The sequence below is a fragment of the Cydia pomonella genome, chromosome 16, assembly GCF_033807575.1.
Source record: "Cydia pomonella isolate Wapato2018A chromosome 16, ilCydPomo1, whole genome shotgun sequence".
NCBI classification, from domain to species: Eukaryota; Metazoa; Arthropoda; class Insecta; order Lepidoptera; family Tortricidae; genus Cydia; species Cydia pomonella.
The window spans coordinates 6,137,935-6,162,504 of NC_084718.1; the positions used below are offsets into that span (position 1 = coordinate 6,137,935).

Here is a 24,570-nt window from a genome sequence, read left to right on the forward strand (position 1 = left end):
CAATAATAAATCAACGATTTCTAAACTATTGTGTTTTCTTATTGTATTGTATTTATTTTATTTTGTATAGTACCTTAGTACCTTTTATGCGTACCTATTGCTTACATGTAATGTTAAGTAGGGTGCTTTAGCACGTTGTCAAAAGAAATGACCATTGCAGCTGATGGATTATCGATCGCTCGATCGAAGCATCAGTCGACGTCGATAGATTGATACAACACCCTAAAAAAAACGCAGCGATCATTTTGAGAATATTATTTTTTGTTAGGTTCTTTTTTCGGCACAATTTTGTTTGAAATGAAGAAAATAATCTGTCGCCGCAAGAAAAAAAGGACTAAATCATTTTTAAACACATAAAATATAATAAAAACAATTTTTTTTTATAATTCAGCTTAATTTATTGTTAGACTTCTAACAAATCACAGACTGTTTTGTTGCATTGCACTACTGAAAATGGTTGCGAGTCAGAACATAAGATACAATAATATAATATCAAAAATTAATACTGTTGTAGTTATCAGATATCGGTATGTTTAGGACACTCAGTTGAATCACCATCATTTCGCTTGCCGTTTTCCCACCACTTAGCGTCGGCGCAGCATGTCTTTCTCCTCCATACCTCTGTCGTTCGTCAGTTGAATACAATACGATTAGCTAATTGAACCAGCTCAAGGAACATGCCGTGTTAGGCGCATTACATAAAAAATTCATGCAGTATAATATGATCCGTTTGTTTTTCCCAAAATTTTCAAAAATTACAGCTCAGGGTGTCACTCGCAGATTTAACTTTCTTTCTATGAGTATACTCTGTTAACACGTTTTAACATTTATTGCATAAATGCAAAATTGTACTATGTTGTAAAAGGTCCAAAGGTGTGTAAGGCAAATCCTACTTTGGGGTTTCCTTCAACAACGTTATCTGATGGCCATTTTCATTTAGTTAAACTAAAAAAATCTCTGCACTCGCTAACCAGGCTACGACTATTATTTTGGTTTGGTGTAGGACTTTCTAGATATGACATATAAACATACAAACGCAATTTAGTTACTAAATACTAACCAACCTTAAATAATTGTAAAACTTACAATTGGGGACAAAAGTGGCGCAAATTTATTTCGACTCCGTTTAATACCTACACAAAGAATTCCATTTTATGCATCTGTGTTCTGATATTTGTTTGACGTAAAGATTGTTGCTTTTCAGCATTCTGTAGCTTAAACGGAACCCCCGTCATTTAATCTTTTAACCGCCGTAGTCTGGTATATAAGATATACGTAGGTCACTAGATAAGTTTTGCAATAGTCAAATATGAAACAAAGAGGTGGCCTATCACATATACTTTTTATACTACGTCGGTGGCAAACAAGCATACGGCCCGCCTGATGGTAAGCAGTCTCCGTAGCCTATGTACGCCTGCAACTCCAGAGGAGTTACATGCGCGTTGCCGACCCTAATCGCCACCCCCCCCCCCCCTCTCGTTGAGCTCGCTTGTTGTCGCGTTGGTGTACTTTTTAAAACTATATTACCATAGACAATGAATGGCCGGAAAAGATTTACTTTCTTTTTAAATTTACTTACTAAAAAATCCTAACTTTATACGGAATTTAAATGTTGAATAAAATATGCGTAAATCGTCTTTAGCCCACGACGACATTTTAAAATTTAAAATCTATTTTTTAATAAGTAAATTTAAAAATAAAGTAAATGTTTTCCGGCCAAACATTGTCTATGGAAATATAGTTTTATAAAATATATGCGATAGGCCACCTCATTGTTTCATATTTGTCTATTGCAAAACTGATCAACTCAGTGACGTTCAGTATCCAGCTCATTTCGCCGCAGTCTAATAAGTAAGACAAAACTTCACGTAACTTCGTACCGTCGGCGACACGAGCACGTTTGATGAAAAATTATAAGCGGTTAAAAGAAACAAACTTTTAAAAGATTAGAAATACTGCCTGCCCTAAACATTGACGTAAGTACAGTAAGGGTAATGCTGTTTTGGTATAATATTTATGAATGAATTGCGTTCACCGATTTTCCCCATTTGCACCATCTTTCTCCACAAATGAATTAGACGTTAGGAACAATCAAATTACAAATACGTGACTAAACCATTTGTACTCTACGAGAGTCAACTACTTTATAATTATAGTGAAGGCATTTTGGAAGTTATATTTCATGGTTGAAATATATTAACATTGGAAATTAAAAAAGTAAATACACTACCTATCAACCGTTAACAATATCTCATATCAGTCTATCAAGCCCAATTGTGTGTCTATAAATTACAAAGTTGTGGTAAAATTCATTATACATATTAATTCATAGTAGAAGGAAACAAGTGACATCATCCGAGAGATAGTATATTAACATCAATGGTTTTCCCTTGTTCGTCTCCATTGCAATAAGAAATGATCGTTAGATTCCAAGATTGGATGACGCTAAACTATTTAAGACACACAATTGCCATACATCTATATCGACCCCGCACAAAAGATAGTCTACGGCACCAGTCATAAAGTCCGTTTCAGTCCGATAGACTAGCTGAAGAAGTAGACGGAATCGAGAACGCTGTCTAATTTAAAGTCGCCCTTGCTGGGGACTTTCTTCAGCAAACTGTTGACGCGTTTCTTGTTGGGCGCTCCCAACGTGCCTTCAAGCTCGCTGAAACAATAAACTAAAGTAAGTACAGTGCTTATTTTCTTTATGTCTTAAGTTCTTTATTGTATTTGTGTGTGTATTTTTACATCAACTCTCAGTGTACTACTCGGAGAAAACTCGAGGGACAACTCTGTCCTTGAAACGTCGGAGGTAAATTTAAAATTTAATACGTGATTAGGTCCCGTTCTATAATTTAATAACGTAGTAGAAAAAAAAAACTACTCATCCCTTTTTTTCGGGTTATGATACCAGCATAGGAAAAAGACAGTACGATTCTCTCTGCCAACGCTCCACTGACAAGCGACTCTTGCTTGCCAAAATGTGTACAATGTTTATAAAAAATAACATAATCCAGTAATTAAAACTGTACAAAGTGGTAAACTAGTCAACGCACTAAGCTCCATTCGACTGCGTTTAATTTTCCGGCTGTTCCGCTTTTTATAACTGAACGGCGATTAAACCTTTTTCTATGTTTTAATTCTTTTTTTTCAAAGGATTATCTAACACAAAGAAAAATAAAACACTAATTGCTTTTAAATACAGTAGAAATTAGCACGTACCTTTCATCGTAGCTGTAACGCTTGACTAGAAAGTCCGATAAGTCTTCAAGGATCGGCTGCGAATGCAAAGCTACGAACTGCTCTCGGCAAATCTGTGGGAAAAGAAAACTAAGTATTAATCATGTTGCGCTAGAGGTGTATTTAACAGTGTATTGGTTAAATTATTTTTTAACAAGCAGAACCGTCTGCGAACGATGCTATTAAGCTTAGAATAAATTTCAAAGTGGAAAAATTACTGTCTTGGGTGAGACTTGAACTTACGGCCTCTGGATCCGATTTTATTTTATTTTTATTTACATGGAGAACCAACAGCTATAACTATGCTAATAACAACATAAATAGTGACACAGAGCCAATTATAGGATCTCACATATAGCAACATCTTAATTCTAAGAAGAATACAGTAGTACTCATAGGCACTTATCTGCCAAACTGCAGAGCAGTTTGTTGGCAGAAAACTGAATCTACCTTCCATTCCAACATACTAGTATTATAAATATGAATCTACCTTTCAACATACTGGTATTAATATTACGTAATACGTTTAGCTTTCTCTTCAACTGACTTCTTGTATTCCATTCGGATCTTGGTTCAATGGAAATACAAGGCTTTAACTAGCACGAAGCCTCTGCACAAGTGTAACCTTATTCATGAGCGGGACGGCCCCGGGGTGCGTCCAGTAGCAGTCGTGCACGGACACGAAGGCCACGGCGGCGGCCTGGCAGTGCAGCGACGTGAGCATCATGTGCGACGAGTCCAGCGAGTGGATGAAGTTGGGCGGGAACGCGTTGCGCTGCTTCATGGTGCATGGACGTCTGCAATTTTATTCGAAAAAGACCCAATGTTACTTAATCAAATATTTACAAGTCGAATAACACAAGAATAGGGTACGGTCAAGTAAAAAAATATCGATACGAACAAAGTGTGTTAAGTACTGGACATACGCACGGGAGGAGACGCGCGGGCGGCGGACAGAGCGCGACGTCATCGCGGCAAGCCGCAAGCGCCGCGCGGCACACACTCGGCTTCACATACTCCACCGGCAACGGACGAATACCGTAATAGTTTTTTTTATAATTGTTTGGTCGGGATTCTTTGTGATTAAGGCGGAATAAACCAGCCTATTTTAATACAGTCCGCATTTTCATTTCTACGTCCAGTAGGACCCTAACAAAGTGCCAAAAATATATACACTACCTTAATATCTGGGCAATAAGGTCGTGTATACATAATTTTGGCACTTCACTCGTATTGATGTTTTTAGACATTGTACATGTCATTCACACTTTTGTTTGGTCACGTTTAACAAGCACAGGAGGCCATTGTCAATTGGGAGCGTCCATGACCGTGACCGAGCTGTTTGCAAAGATTTTGACAATACAGACGATGCTAGTCAAACTTCTATGAGATCATGACGTTTAAATTACAGTTGCACATGTCAAATTCAAGTTTTTTATTTCAGCCACAATATAGCGGACCCTTCGACGTGCACGTTCTTCATAAAAAAAAACTAACTGTTGGTGGTCAAGCGGCATCCTGCTGTTGGCAGCGGCGATGCCGCGGCGGTAGTAGGGCTGCACCACGGGCAGTCCTAAAGGTGTCACCCACTCTACGCTCTCTCCGCATATGCCTGAGATCAGCCTGCGAATATAAACGACTAGTTATAAAGTGCATTTTAAACCATTTGTTGTAATAAAAACGTTTAGAAATCCTAGATGACATGAGGCAAGCGGCTACGAATAAAAGATCTTATTTTCGAATACTTTTAGCGTTAACAGACAAAAAATGGGACGAAAATTTTATATATATATGCTGCTGCAGCTGCGCATACAAACGCATATACTAAGAAACTCCAAAGTAAACAAAGCTGGCTGGTCGCTGACCTTGTTATATGTCAACATTTCGAACAAAGACTGGAAGACAGCTCGACCGAATTGGGGTATTATTCTTCACTGTTGGTCAAGACCTTTGGATCGTATCAAATGCAAGAAGCCAATTCCACTTACTTGGCGCAGTCGGTAAACCAGTCTTTTTTTTCTCTTTATTAGGGTAAACAAACAGCCACTACAAGTAATATTTACAAAAATAATTATTATATTGTTTACAATATGTGTGGCCCACAGCGATTACCACTGATTAATATAAATAATATTAATTCAGAGCGAAAGCGAAAGTCTTGGACGAGTTTGGTCGAGGTGAAAATCTCACCGAGGCTGTTGAAGGTCTCCGTGGTCAAGACCTGGCTGTACGACCAGGCTCTTTGGGGAACATAGGCCATTAACTTACTTGGCGCAGTCGGTAAACCAGTCCTGGATAAGTTTGGTGGAGGTAAACATCTCACAGAGACTGTGGAAGATCTTTGTGGTCAGGGCCTGGGTGTACGACCAGGCTCTTTGGGGAACACTGATCATAGGCCATTAACTTACTTGGCGCAGTCGGTAAACCAGTCTTGGATGAGTTTGGTGGAGGTGAACATCTCGCGGAGGCTGTCGAAGGTCTTCGTGGTCAGGTACTGGCTGCACGACCACACGTGCTCTTTGGGAAACTCGTCGATATCTGGCAAAGGAAATATAATGTAAAACCAAACAATACAGATATTATGACCAGGAGGCCTAGTTTCGTGAAAGGATCCGCTCGGACGGAGGCAAAAGGTAATTTATATAAAAGTTAACTTTCATGCAACAAGTCCTCGATTAGAACTACAATTACAAACGTATTGAATAACTATTCAATTCAATTAATGTGTGCGAAACACGTTATTGCTGCAATCATAACTGGAATCAATGATATAAATACATTGATCATTGACTACGCCTGTAATTTTAAGCACAATATCGTTGCCAGAATTACAAATAAATTACGTCATTAGTTACCTTTGAGCTGTTTAGCGATCTGCAGCCTCGCCCCGAACCTCGTGACTCCATACACGGTGGTCATAACAGTCTGCTTGATGACTTTTCTTCGCACAAAATTCTCCAAGATGATGGCCGCCGGCACGCCCGCGGCCGCGTCGCGCGCTCTCATCTCCTCCACCTGGGGAATGTAGACTTTAGTACATAGGGTTAAGGTTCAAAATAGAAATGAAACATGTATGCTCAAATTATGAACTCTCTGGAAAAATCTGTAGATATGTACTCACGAGCGCGCACACCGAGGCGTAGACGTCCTGCGGCCGCCCCCTAGGCGCCAGGTTGACGGCGGCGGCGCCGGCCGCGTCGCCGCCCAGCGCCGCGTAGTGCTGCAGCCCGTTGCACGACCCGTCCTGGTGCACCGGGAACCCGCACAGGTATTCTGTACAATACCACAAAGATTATACTGACGCATTCAATGACTTTTATGATACAAAAAAAATATATATATACAACTTTTATCGCTGAGTGTACTTCTCAGTCAACTAATACTCATGGAGACAATGTTAACATATCCAAACACGATGTAGTTTCAATTTTTTATACCAGAGTTTCTACTGCCAGTCTCCATCATCAGATCAGCTCGATGGTACCATAATATGACATTGTCACCCAACTTACATACATAAGTACATGAAATTTCAGCTCCATCAAATAATGGGAAGTGGGTCTAATTTAGCTTGCAAGATTGGGCTACATACCGAACATGGGATATCAAGTAAATAAATGCTTGTACAAGATCAAGACGTTAATTTTAGTCATTCATTATTTATCTACATATCTATAGCATACCATATAGACAGCTTGCGTGATCTCCGGATGACAGAAGCACGGGAACTCTGTTTATTGACGCGAAGAGTGCCGAGATATTCCAGATTAAATTTCCAATTTAGACCGTAAGGTAAGCGACAGCGGCAGACACTCTAGGTAAAGCGCACGAAACATATAGCCTAAAAGTGAGCCTCTTTCAACGTCTATTTGACAAAATCAATGTTACTAAAAACATCCCTAGCCTAGCTAAAACACTATTTAGCCGCATAAACCGAATCTTTCAAAACCTTAGTGTAGATTAACAGAAGGAATTACCAATGAAATATATAAAATTTAAAATAAAAGTAACCGCAATTTTACATTTTAAAAAATACCTCATGTCATGAGTAAACATGCAATCACCTTCATGGTTTGGAGATCGGATCGCGTTGGCGATTTCCATACAACACGCCAGCGTCTGCCAGGGTTCTTCAGAGGCCTGCCACCAGCCCTCGCCGTCAAGAGGATGATCGGCTGAGTCCAGGATCTTGTCTAGGACGCTTTCAGCATATTCCAATCTGATGGAATCAGAAAAAACAATATTGTAAAAATTACTCGCGAGCAAGTGCATTGGATGCGAATTAGTCGTACGTACGTACATTTGTCGCCGTGCACACTAACACAAACGCACAAACTAACCACTCATCCACAGTGATTTTCTTCATAGACCCCGTCAGATTAACGGCACGTAGTTTAAGGCACCTCAACCCATTGGGCCCCAGCGGACCTCGTCGAGCAAACTTCAGCGAAGCTCGATATCGAAGACTAAATTTTCATTCTAACAAACCTCTCATCCACAGTGCTTTTCTTCATAGTTCCGGTCAAATTTACAGCATGTAGTTTAAGCCATCTTAATCCGTCGGGTCCCAGCGGCTCTTTTCGCGCAAATTTTAATAACGCCCGGTACGCGTCGGCTCCGAGCTGGGACAAGTGTGGTGGGCAGGCGTACACGCGACCGCGGAAGTCCATGTTGTGGGGCAGCCAGAAGATCTCGTCCCTAAGCAAATGAGTATGATGTAAAATTCTAGTCGCTTTTATCTCATACTAGTAAGCTGTACTAGTTTTCAGGAGAATAGATATAAAATTGCTGGGGTGTTACACGTAAGGCGTTTAAGATGTTGCCTATAAAACGGACATGTTAGTAGTTTATTATTTGACTATTAGTAAAGTTATGATGTTAGCAGTTTACTTGTATGCATGTTTGTGTTACACTGTAGGATTGAAAATACCAAGGATTTTGATAAATATGATGCCAATGCAATCATTTTCGTGGCTCGGGCTACATATTAAATGTAGATCCAGAGAAGAGAAGGTTGGGTAATTCCAGGGTAGATGACCATAAGGCTGAAAAATGCGTAAAATCCTTGTTGATTGTTTTGACTCGAAAAATATTTTTAAAGGGTTCATATTTTACATGGTGGTCATGTTAATGTCTTAAAATAATGGTTTTATTTGCTTTTGTTGTAAAGTATACGCTTGTAGTTTTGTTCTTACCGGGAGACTGTGATGAAGATTTATATATCACGGATAGGATAGGGTATTTCGAAGGTTATCGGAGAACAGTGACGAATAAAAAAAAGAATAAAGAGAAAAATAATAAGGGTAAAACTATTATCAGACTATTCTCATCCAAGATTGGATAGAAGTGCGCCGTTTGGTGGTACTGGGTGACCTAAATGAGGTTTGGAGTTCTGGAGAAGAGAAGGCACTTGGGAAATAAAAACTTAAAACGAAACAAACTAAAGGGAAGAGTTAACTAATAAATAAACTAACTAACTAATCCTGTAATGGCATCACTGCCGCACACCTCGGGAGAGAAGGCCAAAAAAAATTAACATGTTTTTCAAACTGAATTCAATGAATCTTTTTTTTCTTTCTTTCATTTTCGAACGTCGATTAGTCAAAGTTTATAAAGAAATGAATACTACTTTAAAAACACACTCTTATTTTTTTTATCGTCTTTCAAAAAAAAACTATGGCCATCTACCCCGGATTTACCCTATAACTAGTAAAAAATACCCTAGCCGGTTTTTTTTTTACTTATTACCTATAATGATTAGCGAGTGCAAGCTTGTACAGCGCATCGCACCACAGCGAGTGCATCTCGGCGCGAGCGCGGCTGAGCGCCACGCGGCGCTTGAAGGCGCCCGCCGCGTCTTTTGCTTCCGCGAAGTCTTTGGGGTCCAGCGCGGCCGCGGGCAGAGGGATGTCCAGCTTCTTGTTGCCGCCAGATCTACAAATATCAACATCGTTTACACAGGTTGCCTTGAAAATTAATATTGATAAGCTGATGCTGCTTTACTTTAAGTAAAATTCTGCTTTGCTTTACTTTTACTGACATTAAGTACGGAGCCGGGTACCTTAAACTACGTCCACAAGAGGTATGGGCATTGTGAATGTCATCTCGCTTTGTGTGGTAGGGCACAGCACAGCGGATGTCATTCCAGATCTAGAGCAGAGCCCAACTGGGGAAGTACCTCCACTTTACAGAAAATCGCAGGCAAATAACACTAGACCCTACTGAGTGGTGTTCCTGCCGGTAAGTACGGTTGCCAGAGCTCAACGAGGGTAGGGAGGGGTGTTAGGGTCGACAACGCGCATGTAACTCCTCTGGAGTTGCAGGCGTACATAGGCCACGGAGACTGCTTACCATCAGGCGGGCCGTATGCTTGCTTGCCAGCGAGTTAGTATAAAAAAAACTTTCTTGATACGACCGGCGACTGGCGAGAGATTAGATAATCTTCTTTGGTTAGGTGCGCGGAATTTGTGGATTATCTTACCTGAATATTTGAAGTTGTAAGTCCAGCACGGGCTTGTTGACGACCCACGGCACTTCTCCGAGCTGATTGAGGCTATCCAAAGCCGGGTACAGCGCGGACGGAGGCGCCTCCTCAAGCCGCTTCCACTGATTCATGATGTAGAATGGCATTCTGAAACAAGAATAGTACATTACGATACAAGTGCGAAAAATAGGAAATTCGAAACGAGTGGCGATAAATTAAAACACGACCGAAGGGAGTGTTTTAAATCGACACGAGTTGCGAATTACCTATTCGCACATGTATCGTACAACGTTTTACAGTACATATGGCCCTTTAAATGTTCGACACAGTAACGTAATATGCTACTTCTCGCACTAGTGCTATAAAGTAGCCCCATATGTACTGTAAAGTATTTTTCATCTCACTTGCTTCAAAAATTACTGAAGGACAAAAGCATGTATTGTTCCCGCGGGAGCTATGTATTGTGAAAAAAAAGGCTGTAACTCCCGAGGTTTTCTATAGCCAAGTAGGTGTAGGTATAAACGAATTATATTTTTAAAATACTGACGTTTATAATTTATTATTATTGTTTATATTAAAAAATATTTAATTTGATTAATTTAATAGCCGTTTAAAATATTTTTACAGAATTTTTAATCCTGGCTGAATGTCGGATAGGTCTGTGCCTTTGATGCCTAACCTGTCAAAGAATGACAATATGGCGAACGAATGTTTGAAATACACCGTATTTAAGGATTATATCGCTTAAAATTTAGTTTTTTCTTCGCATGTGTGATGAAAAACATTGTGTGTAAGTTCGGGGGTAAGAATATTGCAAACTCTCGTATTTAATTTCACGTTGCACAATTAACTATAGCTTTCGAGCTCGGGGACTTGCCACACGCCTTAGAATCAGGTTTAGGTGGCGACGATGATAAATGATAATACTAGATTGGCTCGCATGCAGAGCTCGGCTCGAGCGGCGCCCGTCCAGAGACGAGCGAGCGTCGGACTTCAGTTCTAAACGGACTAGACGGCCCCAGGGACAGTGAACTGTGCATTCGTAGTTCTGTCCTCACATCTGTCCACAGGTTCGTGCTTGATGAAGAGCACTCACCTAATAAGCGGTGTTTTAGTCAGTAGATAGGCCCCAGAATGCAGATGCGGCCAGGGTCTGGGCGGCGACGAGGGCGGCAGCAGGGCGGCGCGCATGCGCAGCGCGGCGCGCGCGGCGCCCAGCCACAGGCGCGCCAGCGCGGGGTGCGGCTTCAGCTCTAAGCGGACTAGACGGCCCCAGGGCCGGTGCACCTTGTACACGGCCGGGAGCTTCTTCCTGACAACATGACCGGGGTTTTTTTAAAGATAATAGTACATTACGATACAAGTGCGAAAAATAGGAAATTCGAAACGAGTGGCGATAAATTAAAACACGACCGAAGGGAGTGTTTTAAATCGACACGAGTTGCGAATTACCTATTCGCACATGTATCGTACAACGTTTTACAGTACATATGGCCCTTTAAATGTTCGACACAGTAACATAATATGCTACTTCTCGCACTAGTGCTATAAAGTAGCCCCATATGTACTGTAAAAGATATTTTATTATACAAGTAGGCATATTACAATGCGCTTATGAACGTCAAATAAAGCTACACCGACTCTAACCCTACACCTCTGACCCGAGAAGATTTGAAATGTTTATTCCAGAAATAATATTCCATGTGTATGTACAATAAAATTGGGCTATTTAAACTAAAGTCTACGATTAATAATACAACTAAAATAACTAAATAAGACAATTATAATAGGCCTAGGAGCAGTTCACCCCGACTTCATGGTGACAGGTTCAGGTTGGTTAGGTCAGGTGGTTCAGGGGATTTAAATCCCCCCTCAATTGGAGGAGGGTATCCCAATATGGACCGGCAAGAAACTCCGCGGGACACATCTTTTCAAAACATTACATCTTATAATGACAGTCTCTCAACGCAACTCATCGGTACCTCTACAAGAGGGGGCGTAAAGCCAGGAAATTAGAAAGGAACAAGATATGGCGCACTGCGCGAAATCTGCGACGGAAGATTTAGCGATTGCGTGGTTTTTCAAGTTTTATATCAACCTAATAGTATGATTCAAATTACAATTCTACTAGTCAAATTCCTCGGCTATATTACTAGCTATTTTATACTAAAATTATATTGCTATAGTAGGGTAAACCGTCCATTACCGGCCACCTTCCAATAACTGGGCACCGTATACTACAAAGGATTCTGTTTAATATTCACACAATCCAAGTAAACTTTCCAATCCAAGTTTACTTGAATTGTGTGAATAAATAAATAGAATTCTTATTTTAGCGATTATTATAAAGTCGTCAATAATATACGGTTTACCCTATGCAGGGTAATGATACACAATTGAAAATAAATGAAAAATGGACATATTTTCGTAACTTTTTTTTCTACCAAGCCAACTTTAACCTTTTTTTTTTTTATACTACGTCGGTGGCAAACAAGCATACGGCCTGCCTGATAGTAAGCAGTCTCCGTAGCCTATGTACACCTGCAACTCCAGAGGAGTTACATGCGCGTTGCCGACCCTAACCCCACCCACCTCGTTGAGCTCTGGCAACCTTACTCACCGGCAGGAACACAACACTATGAGTAGGGTCTAGTGTTATTTGGCTGCGGTTTTCTGTAAGGTGGAGGTACTTCCCCAGTTGGGCTCTGCTCTAGATCTGGAATGACATCTGCTGTGTTGTGCCCTACCACACAAGGCGAGATGACATTCACATTGCCCATACCTCTCTTTTGGACGTAGTTTAAGGACATACCAGGGTCCAAATACCTTTTACGGCTTAGCCTGTCTGCCCTCACAAATATGGTCTAGTTTCCGAGTATTTTATTTCTTCATGGAATTTGCCCTTGATTAAAACGTGTTAAAATTTAAATACAGAAACTGCAATTTTGTTAGCCTTCTCTTAACATTTGCAATGCATCTAGTTCCGAGCGACAGATATAACTTGCACATTATCTCATCTATTCGTACATTTGACGCACGTCAAGTTTGCGAAATAAATTAAAAGAAAGAAAAACTGACCAAGTCTTCCAGTGGCCTATGCCGGATTCCGTCGTTCTCGGGTCGAGAGACATCCACGCATCAATGATTATGAGTAAAAGGACTGCGAATGAAAATATGTCATTAAAAATGTAAGGACATGTTAACTTACTGCTTGGCTTTAGGCTTGAACATGTTGACGTCGATCTTGACGTCGTTGATGATGATGTTGTACAGGAACTTGCCTATGTTCTGCCGCATTTCCATCGGCCACGGCGTCTCCTCCATGTCCTAAAGATAATCAATCAATGGGAACATTACAAAATGCACATTGTTCTGTTCGCATAATGTTTAATTTTCAACGTTTAGGGGATCAAACATTCGGCTCGGATATGTTAGCTCCCAATAGTAAATCACCAGTCAAGTGTAAAAATATGGGAGTACACATCTTACTCAAAAATATGTCCCATAGCATCTTATTCCAGTGTAATAAGAGCGTAGTACCATATTTATGAGAGGATTCTCTCGATACATATTTTTGCAGCTGACTGTACTACGCTGTAAGGCACGCCGTTCGCAGTATCTATATTTAATACATGAAAGAATATCAAAGATGCGTTCTAGGTATAAACATGCCCATGTTACAGTAAACAAGTTTTTCGTAGCGTGCACTTTAACTCTATTGCCATAAAGCTGACAATTGTGTGCTAACCAAACTAGCGCCCTCTCTGTTCCTGTGCACCAGCATTTGCCACGCCTGCCGACTGTTGAGCGGCACGTCGGTGCCGAGCGCGCTGCGGTCCATATACCATTCGCAGTATTGCTCGTAGATTTGGGAGATTTTGGAGAGGACTCCGTTCTTGCGGTACTGTTCTACTTGATATCTGAAAAAAAAAAAACATTGCTATCATAACGTTATTTCTTGAAGCGAGAGTGGTGAAGATCGAAACCGATTTGGCGACTCAAGACTCTTTTTTTTTTTTGCTTGACATGTTTAATAATTTATCTTAATGTGATCCCCTCAAAAGTGAAAGATTCGGTAGGAATTTCCATAAAAAAAAATGTCTCGGTCATCGTGATTGTAGGGGTAAACTCACTTGAGGTACACCTGCGTGCCCAGATCACGTTGCAATAGTTTTAGCGTAGGGCTGTAGGTTTCACTGCCGTCCACCAGCTTGTTGATTTCGCCCATGATCAGATCCACGAATTGCTCTGTCTGTGGATAAAAACTGTGTTAGCGCGTCATCGTCATAATTAAAGAATACATTACACATTACCTTTTATTGCCTTTATACATTTATTCCACGAGACAAATTGTGTCTCCTACAGTTAATGTCATATGAACATCGGAATCATTAACGTGACATTCACACTTGACAACTAAAGTTACCGCAGATAATACCTGCGCTGTCTGCGGTAACTTTGCTGAGCTTAACACGAAAACTATGGCGCGGTGTAGTGTTGTCCTTTAGTTGTCAAACTAGGGAGGGGCCAAAGTGTCAAAACATTTTATTAGAGTTCTTCTCAACCACCGATCTAAGTTCGCTTTAATGTGGCCGCACTTCTAGCACCCTCAGGTAAGGGCATGTGTACGCACCTCCAGCAACCTCAGGTAAGGGCATGTGTACGCACCTCCAGCACCCTCAGGTAAGGGCATGTGTACGCACCTCCAGCACCCTCAGGTAAGGGCATGTGTACGCATCTCCAGCACCCTCAGGTAAAGGCATGTGTACGCACCTCTAGCACCCTCAGGTAAGGGAATGTGTACGCACCTCCAGCACCCTCAGGTAAGGGAATGTGTACGCACCTCCAGCACCCTCAGGTAAGGGCATGTGTACGCACCTCCAGCACCCTCAGGTAAGGGCATGTGTACGCACCTCCAGCACCCTCAGGTAAGGGCATGTGTACGCACCTCCAGCACCGTCAGGTAAGGGCATGTGTACGCACCTCCAGCACTGTCAGGTAAGGGCATGTGTACGCACCTCCAGCACCCTCAGGTAAGGGCATGTGTACGCACCTCCAGCACCGTCAGGTAAGGGCATGTGTACGCACCTCCAGCACCCTCAGGTAAGGGCATGTGTACGCACCTCCAGCACCCTCAGGTAAGGGCATGTGTACGCACCTCCAGCACCGTCAGGTAAGGGCATGTGTACGCACCTCCAGCACCGTCAGGTAAGGGCATGTGTACGCACCTCCAGCACCGTCAGGTAAGGGCATGTGTACGCACCTCCAGCACCCTCAGGTAAGGGCATGTGTACGCACCTCCAGCACCCTCAGGTAAGGGCATGTGTACGCACCTCCAGCACCGTCAGGTAAGGGCATGTGTACGCACCTCCAGCACCGTCAGGTAAGGGCATGTGTACGCACCTCCAGCACCCTCAGGTAAGGGCATGTGTACGCACCTCCAGCACCCTCAGGTAAGGGCATGTGTACGCACCTCCAGCACCGTCAGGTAAGGGCATGTGTACGCACCTCCAGCACCGTCAGGTAAGGGCATGTGTACGCACCTCCAGCACCCTCAGGTAAGGGCATGTGTACGCACCTCCAGCACCGTCAGGTAAGGGCATGTGTACGCACCTCCAGCACCCTCAGGTAAGGGCATGTGTACGCACCTCCAGCACCCTCAGGTAAGGGCATGTGTACGCACCTCCAGCACCGTCAGGTAAGGGCAATGTGTACGCACCTCCAGCACCGTCAGGTAAGGGCATGTGTACGCACCTCCAGCACCCTCAGGTAAGGGCATGTGTACGCACCTCCAGCACCCTCAGGTAAGGGCATGTGTACGCACCTCCAGCACCGTCAGGTAAGGGCATGTGTACGCACCTCCAGCACCCTCAGGTAAGGGCATGTGTACGCACCTCCAGCACCCTCAGGTAAGGGCATGTGTACGCACCTCCAGCACCGTCAGGTAAGGGCATGTGTACGCACCTCCAGCACCCTCAGGTAAGGGCATGTGTACGCACCTCCAGCACCCTCAGGTAAGGGCATGTGTACGCACCTCCAGCACCCTCAGGTAAGGGCATGTGTACGCACCTCCAGCACCCTCAGGTAAGGGCATGTGTACGCACCTCCAGCACCCTCAGGTAAGGGTAGAGCGCGATGGCCGAGTGTGAGGCGAGGCTCTGCGAGCGTAGCGTGCCGAGGTTGCGCTCGAACGACTCGCGCACCACCGATCTCCACTCTGCTTCGGTTGCCTGGAGTTTCTCTCGCTAAAGGTATAAATAACACTGTTGTAATACAGTACAAAATTCACAACATGTTTAAGACCATTTCACTCTAGAACTGGAAGGATATTAAAAGCTTAATTTCAACGAAATTTCAAAATTGGGTAAACATAATTTAGAACTTAACACTTACATATAACTTAACAGTCGGCGATGCGTCATCCTTAACATCAATATTCTGCACCTCAATATCCCCCTTAATCTCTATCTGCAACTGGCGTCTCCCTCTCTCCTTTACCTCCTCCAAGGTCATCAACCCCTCAGCGGGCGAGGTCAACAACCCCTGTCTGTTCTGTATCTCGTTCAACTTGAGTTTGTCGGTGAGGGGGCAGTCGTAGTCGAGCACCGGGGGGGTGTAGTGCGGGGTGAAGGAGGGGTGCAGGCGGCGGACGGCGCGGAACACGAGCTCGCGTTGGTCGTGGACAAATTGGGTTTTGTCCAGCAAGTCATTTAGGGTTATGCCCTGAAAGAAAATAATTGTTTTATTGAAAATATACCGCTTATCTTTCGAAAAGTACCAGTCTACAGATGAGAAAACTTGAGATTGACTTGTGATTTGAGATAGTTAATGTTTTAAATTAATAAAAGTGAATTAACTATTAGCACAAAAATCCACTTTGGCACTTTAACTTTTATTTTAAGATGTGTGGAGACATCTTAAAAAACAGATGCCAATAGACGGGTGCATGATCGAACTGCTTCGCGAGCGAGTTTTTGCATTAGAAAGAAAGTAAGCGATCTTGACGTGACTTTTTATTAAAAAACACTTGAAAAATAAGTCACAGCAAATATGTAACAATTATAAATCACATACGATTATTTACATTATTTTGCTTTCATATTGTAATAAAAACTAATTATAACAAGCGTTTTTTTAAATTTTCGGTAAAAATACATCAGAGCTAAAAAAAAGAACTATAATTAGGAACGTAAAAATCATTGGCTCTATATTTGCAGGAATAATTTTACATAATCATTTTCAACTAAAGTTGAAAAACTAACAATTAACTGGCACGGGGTGGAAATTGCAGTAAGTGAGGAAATGAATATTTTATTTATTTTTGTTTTGTGTAAAATGATATTGGAAGATAAAAAATATCAAATGTGTCGTTCTCAAGTAAAAGGTGCCGCATTGTCGCTTACCACAAGGACGTTCTGACAGGTTATTCGTAAAGAGATGCAAGCAAATTTCATCCCTATGGTAAGCGACAATTGGTGATTTAAAACCAGGGAAAAAAGGGTTGTTTGAAGACTTACCTTTTCCTGCATTTGCTCATAGTATTGTTGCAAGACGGGCTCTTTATCTTTGATGTTGCTTCTCTCGATGCACTCGAAGGTGGCGGCATAAGTCTGCGCGTTCGGCGCGATACCGTCCGTCGCCATCGATGTTAACAAATCCTTCGTTTGGTCCAGGAGTCCCTTAAATATACTTATTAGATTAATATTTGATGTTTATAAATATAAAATCATTATTTTAAACGACCTTGGGCAAAATTGAGCCAAAAACCAACAAATTATTTATTTCATTTCGTTCTATGGGCACCAAGCGGAATTCCTTTGCAAAACTGAGATATTTGTATTTTAGTCAAAATGTCATCACCCGTATTACCCAGGCAATAGAGTCCACCGCTGGGCGAGCGCGGCGAATGGTGTGCTGCTCTTGCAGCGTTGCGCGAACATCTACCCTGCAGCAATTAATTCACTTACTTGGACCCTATTGCCTAGGTAATAAGGGTGATGATCAATTGATAAAAATACAAATATCTCAGTTATGCAATGGAATTCCGCTTGGTACCCATAGAACGAAATGAAGTACAATGAAATACCTATCTAATGACCTAACTCTCATTTCTGTTGGTTTTTGGCCCAGGCTCCATACAAAGTTGCCTATGGTCCTTTGTATGCTTCTGTTGTTTTTGTAATACCGAGTAATAAAATCCTACTATATTCGCAATTCGCCATATGGCAAAAAAACATTTATTTTCTATTAGGTTAGTCAAAACAAAGATTCATTGATTGTATTAGATGTGTAAAATTTAAGTAAAACATTATGACGGACCCGGGTACGTCCTTAAACTACGTCCAAAAGAGAGGTATGGGCATTGTGAATGGCATCTTGCTTGTGGTAGGGCACAACACGGCGGATGTCATTCCAGATCTAGAGCAGAGCCCAACTGGGTAAGTACCTCCACCTTACAGAAAACCGCAGCCAAATAACACTAGACCCTACTCATAGTGTTGTGTTCCTGCCGGTGAGTAAGGTTGCCAGAGCTCAACGAAGGTGCGGAGTGTTAGAGTCGGCAACGCGTATGTAACTCCTCTGGAGTTGCAGACGTACAAAGGCTACGGAGACTGCTTACCATCAGGTGGGCCGTATGGTTGTGTGGCACCGACGCAGTATTAAAAAAAAAGTTTATTTTTTCTTAAGACCAACATCTTATTCAATCGAAATTCATTTCACGTCTGTACCAAAATAATATCAAAATTACCATGAACGCGTATCCGTGTAGAAGCGTGTTGTATACTTTGATGTCCGTAATTTTTGGATGGTCGGGCACCTTGGCTCCCCGCTGCCGATAATACTGTAGAACTTTGCGGGCCTGGAAGTAGTTATTTGTGTTACAAGAGGCCAAAGGTGTTGTTTAACGGCTCGTGCTAATATTTATGAATGAAAAACACTAACTACTACGATGAACTAGAAAATAACATAGTACTGCAAGAAATCGTATAGATAGGGAGAACCAGCTTGGTCAACGTCTAACGGCGAAGTTCATCTAGCTGTAACATGAAAATCGTGCAGCATATAAAAAAAATATAATTTTTTCTCAAAAATGGACAAATAAACCGTCAACGGGACATATTTCATGCTAAAGGGGGGGAGGGGGGTTTTGCATCAGGGGGATGGGAGGGGACGTTCGAGCTTCATTAACTAGCTTGCGTTTAATAAACAGACATACATACATAAACTTATTTCTTTCTAAATGGGGTGAAAATGTAAAATCGCTATATCGGTTTTGCTACGCTCTCTATCTTATCTGTAATACTTTGGCGTTAACAGATTCTTGTGCTAAATAAAACTAGATCAGACATCTTATCAGTTAGCTGAGATTTAATAATAACATATACATTTGGCAGTACTACTTGTTGTCTAAACTAAACACTCTAAATTAAAGACTACAGGTCGATGAACTTTTATCTTGTGGTTAATTATGTCACATATCATAATCATAAAATATTTAGGTACAAAAAAGGCTGATGTTTTTAGGCCCGGGCCTAGGGCGGCTAGATATTAGGGGCGGCAGTCTATATAGAAAGGTGCTAAGAAAAGGTCGGCTTACTTAATAAGGGGCCTGGCGCCTAGGGCTGCAAATTCGCCACTAGAAGATTTTTTTGTTTCAACCCTATAGTGTGGGGTGTCGTTGGATAGGTCTTTCAAAACATATTCGTTTTGAAAGGTCTTCGAGGACCATTTTTGTTAAAGGTAAAATTTTTGGAAATAATCGCTCTGAAAGAAAAAAAATGTGCCCCCTCCCCTCTAACTATTGATGCATGTAAATCGAGAAAGTAAAGCTTAGTAAAGACTTTCAAAAACAACAGCGAACCTGATCAGTTCAGGCATTTTTGAGTTATTGCAAAAACATCTATTTTGACAGACGGGTAACTATAGAACCCTACACTGAGTTGAAATTATACCTTTATAGAAGATGTTCTTACCTTCTACACTGTTGAACGAGCACAACAGTTGTAAATGAGCAGTGAGCAAACGCTCAAGAGCTTTTGCTTTCCCTGAAGCTCTGTGTTTCATGTCAGTCTTCATACTAATTTCATTCTTACCCCTGCACTTTGCTAATGCATTTTATAAGTTTTCGATTCAGGCAAGATGACAGACCCTCCTACTCATATAGCAAGTTTGCTCACCTCCTGTACCATGTTGAGTGAGCACAACAGCTGTAGATGAGCAGCGAGCAAGCGTTCCAGAGCTTCCTGTTTTCCCTGCAGCTCCAACTGTTTCATGTCAGTCTTCATACTGATTTCCTTCTTGGCTCTGCGTTTTTCTAACTTGGCTTTTTTCTTCTGCTTTATTGCTTGTTTGCTGTAAGATTATGAGTTTTATTAAACTACATATTACTATAAACTGAAATTAGATACCATACCCATACATCAAAGAAAAAGACCAAGTCCACCCAAGTCGTCAAGTTTTTCTTTAGTGTATGGTATCTATTTCAGTTTATAAGTTACTCGTATACCTTTACTTAACGTTACTGCAATTTTGAATATTTTTTATTTTGTATATTTTAGTTTAAGTTATGCATGTTATTTATAGAATCGTGATTCATTTTAGTACTTATAGGTTAAATATATTTCCGACATGATTGTAAAATTGTTATGGAATAAATTATCTTATCTTATCTTATCTTATAACAGTGTAACTACTTAAAAAACATAAAATAATTTGATTTGTGCCCTAGTTGTACATTACTATTACCCTGTATAATATTACATATGTATTTTACATGTAAAATTTTGTTTTAAAAAAATGGATGGTAACGAAGTTCCTTCCTCTTGACTTAAAAAAATTGTCATAATTATTCTCAATGCTATGTAAAATCAAGTAAAAGTCAGTAATAATAACTTTTCCACACTTTCACCTGTAATAATAATGTTCACATGCATGATTAGCAAAGTAAACATAAATGATAATTAAGACTAACTATCCAATTAATATCATCAATATGCATTAAACATCCAAAAAATTTCCAGAATCAATAATTTTTTTTTTATCTTGTGCAACTTTATCTTATTATACCAACACGGACAGAATTTATTGTACAGTATTTTAGCACAAGTCATAATATTTTCCATCAATCTCACCAAAGTCAAACTATTCAATTAAAAAATTTAAAATCCCCAACAAAATACATTTTATACCAAATATGCCTTACATTACATCTATTTCTATGAAACATAGCTAAGAACCGCAACCGCAAGAAAACTCGCTTTTACGTACAAAAACCCGCATCAAAATCGGCCTATCCGTTAGAGCGCTATGTCAGACAGACATTGGCGTTAAACATATAACACCCCTCTTTTTACGTCCGGGTTAATATAACGAAGTAGGTATATTAGACATTTGAGTCCAAGTCTCTTAGCCAAGACATGGTAATGGTAAAGCAAACTCAACTTACGCCTTTTTGACATTAAGCCTCTTGACCTCAAGAGCTGCCTCTCTTTGTCCGAAATCGAGGTCGTGCGGTTCATGGATCTCGTTGTGTAACGCTGGGTCGTCGTAGATGTCTTCTATAGCGGGGTGGGCTAAGCCTTGGCTTCTATAAATTAAAAAATTATGTTTATTGATATCGGTTTTAGTATAAAAATCCGATGTCTGCCTAACCTTGTTTTTTTTCAGTAATGACCAACCATAGTTTTGGTTTCTATTTTAGCAGGTATTGGTATTAAATTTGTGATTCTGCCGAAGGTAAGCCGCAAAAAAAAATGATTTTAGTCAGACACTAATGTACAGCAGAGAAAAGGTTCCCGCCCTGCATAGAAGTTTGTATGCAAAGGTGCTAAGCGAATAGTATTGCTGACTGTACATAACTTGTACAATAATCAAAATTCATCAAATGGTTTATTTGGTATCTAGCTGAATTTAAACAATATTTGTAGTGGATACCTCCTGGTAAGTATAACAGTACTTGTGTTAGGAGGTATTGCTCCTTCCAAATGGAGTGTTTCAGGGTTAACTCAATTGATACATTATTATTTTATAAGGTACATGTTGATATTTTAACTATAACTATAGCTAATTTTATTTTTACAATACAATATTCCGAAATTTGTTGTAACTATTCAAGGAAAAATATTATTAGTAATGTTTAATTTGATTTCAATTTTACTTTAATTTATTATACTAAGTAGTTACACAATATGACGTCAAATAAAACATGAATTTATTTCTTTTAGGCTGAATATTACTGTTCCTACATTATTTCGACACATTTTTGATGAAGTTCCCTTAAATTTTGATGATTCAATAGAGCCTTGCTAATTGAGATCCCCAATGATTGTGGTAATCCAGAGGGATGAGAAGCTTCTTGAATATGATTTGCCAGAATGGAAAATGGTAATCCACCAGAGGCTATTATTGCCTGTCAAAATTAGCAAGGTACTATATTTGCGGTTGTTTGATAATTGTCATCAGTAGCAACAAAATAAAAGTACTTAGTCAATAATGTATTTACAATAATTTAGTTGTATTTGTGAATGAAACTGACAAATATATTAACTAAGCAAATCCACTTACTGTAAACTTGAAAAGGAATTGAGCAGCTCCTGGTCATAGGAATCCATCTGATTTTCAATAAACAGTTCCCTAAATACAGAATGTGGACTCTTTGGCAGGGGCTGGAGGGGCATCTCATTCATTTTGGAGTCTGGGGTGATCATATCAAACTCCTGCGTCAGACCTTCAGTGATGGCATACCTAAATAAGAATAACACAATTTATTGGCCAATTATCTAAATATTAATGAAAGTGGCCTATTATCTTAATATTAATGAAACTGGAGCTTTATTACATTCCTTTAAATGTAGCAAAGCTCTAGTAAGAAAGCAATTTTTTAAATTCCACCCTGAGGAGGTAAAATGGTTTAGGATTTTATTAATAAGGAGGCTATTTGTGTTGTATAAAATACTTAGTTAAACAATATTAAAGGCACACAAGGCCACAAAAATTGGATTTTAAATATTAATTTTGATTCATATTCTAATGTAGTAAGAAAAAGCTCTGGTGGCCTAGCGGTAAGAGCGTGCGACTTGCAATCCAAAGGTCGCGGGTTCAAACCTTTGGATGAGTTTTTCTGAACTTATGTATGAAATATCATTTGATATTTAACAGTCGCTTGCGCCAATCTTGGTATATCACGCCAAATAGGCGCAAGTCGTCGAGTTGCGGAAAATCGCCTGTATACAATACAATACCAGTCGGTGAAGGAAAACCGGGCTAATCCCAACAAGGCCTAGTTTTACCCATTTATCCCAAGAAGGTCAGATGGCAGTCGCTTTCGTAAAAACTAGTGCCTATGACAAGTCTTGGGATTAGTTGTCCAGCAGACCCCAGACTACCATGAGCTGTGGCAATATGCCGGGACAACGCTAGGAAGAAGATTAAAATGTAGTAAGAATACAAATGAAAATCCATCAATGCCTATGTGACTACTTTATATTTTGACTGAAAAGAATAAGTAAGAAATAGGAGTTCATATTTACCTCAAATCCTGCAACCTCTGGTCATAAATAGTAGCTTTCCTAAAGTTATAATAACTCTCTTTCACAGAGTCTATGTACTGTTTAGTTTTTAATCTGTCCTCCAAACTAGAAATTTTGTGATGAGTGTAAACTAGGGCACATTGGTCATCCTCCAGGCTTATCTCCTTCGGCCCTGAAGATATTTTTATCTGTGTTGAAGAAACTGGTGATGATTTCTTTAATATTTTTTCCTTGACACTCTGAAGCAGCTCAGGATCCACTTCAGCAATGGTGGGCTTCTTGGATGGTTTTGTGGTTAGCTGGTGCAGCTGGCCCAGTGATACCGGGCTATCAGCCAGTTTGGAGAGATGGACGGCACGTAATTTACTTATAGATACTTTGGTTTCAGTCATTGCTTGATTGCCAACTGTAAAAAATAACATACAATAAATACATAGGATTCTGATTTATAAGTCATTTAAACAATACTCAAATACTATGTGTGTTCAAAATATTTCTCTGTTTATATTTTTTAATAAAATATACTTGAGTAATTGTTTGTTTACATCAAACCACATGTATGTTTACATCAGTAATATCATACCCTCCAATAGTTCTCCATATTTCTTATAAATTTTATGTTTCCCTTTCTTCTTGACCGCTTTCAAGGCATTAGCGATTCTCGTGGACTGGTGCCTGGCGACGAGTAAGTTTTCTGGAAACAAGCCGAAAGTTATGCAATATCGATACTTAGGTTAAATTGTCAATTTAAAAGGCATGTGACTTTAGTTCTAAATATAAAACCAATCACTAGGCGTCCTAAATACGCCAAGGAATCCTACAAACTTACCTATATTGTGGTGACCTAGAAGAATTTTCCGACAAAAGGCACATTTTATATCAGGACTTCTGTTGAGAGCTGTATTTGAAGGTAAAGAAATATTATGAATGCTTGTTTGGTATAAGTTTCTGGCTGATATAAGTCGATGCATGGTGTTTTCTTTTAATCAGCATCAAAAGTAAATTATATAAAACATGCCGAAACCAAGAAAACCACGTGAAATTAACGAGATATTACGCACTATTGACAGATTTACTTGACACTGACATTTTATGGGTTACAAGTGATAATAATTCTGCTACTAGGCAACACTGACCAATTTTTTTAAAGGTTCAAGCTACAGTAAATACTGCTAGCATCGTATAAAAATACATAATGATCATTTTATGATATAAGCATGATATAAGAAATACTTTACATTCACTTGCACATTTACTAAAATTAATATTTGGATATACATTTTATTGCAGATAATAAAATGTTCAACAATACCA

General features: G+C 40.2%; 1 protein-coding gene across 1 annotated transcript; it reads right to left on the reverse strand.

Moving 5' to 3' along the window:
• Positions 1-339: 339 nt before the first annotated feature.
• Positions 340-24,534, reverse strand: LOC133526333 (DNA-directed RNA polymerase, mitochondrial). Its single transcript, XM_061862896.1, has 25 exons — positions 24,086-24,534; positions 23,840-23,950; positions 23,257-23,662; positions 22,292-22,471; positions 21,174-21,314; positions 19,906-20,080; positions 18,477-18,587; positions 17,245-17,406; positions 16,121-16,450; positions 15,832-15,972; positions 13,861-13,979; positions 13,476-13,647; positions 12,936-13,054; positions 10,824-11,039; positions 9,725-9,874; positions 8,992-9,177; positions 7,732-7,941; positions 7,308-7,462; positions 6,365-6,516; positions 6,099-6,258; positions 5,652-5,781; positions 4,741-4,866; positions 3,869-4,040; positions 3,226-3,317; positions 340-2,668 (listed from the first exon to the last, which is right to left on the reverse strand). Exons 1-25 carry the CDS (start codon positions 24,225-24,227, stop codon positions 2,545-2,547), a joined length of 4,182 nt encoding a protein of 1,393 aa, XP_061718880.1. The 5' UTR covers positions 24,228-24,534; the 3' UTR covers positions 340-2,544.
• Between the last annotated feature and the right edge of the window lie 36 nt (positions 24,535-24,570).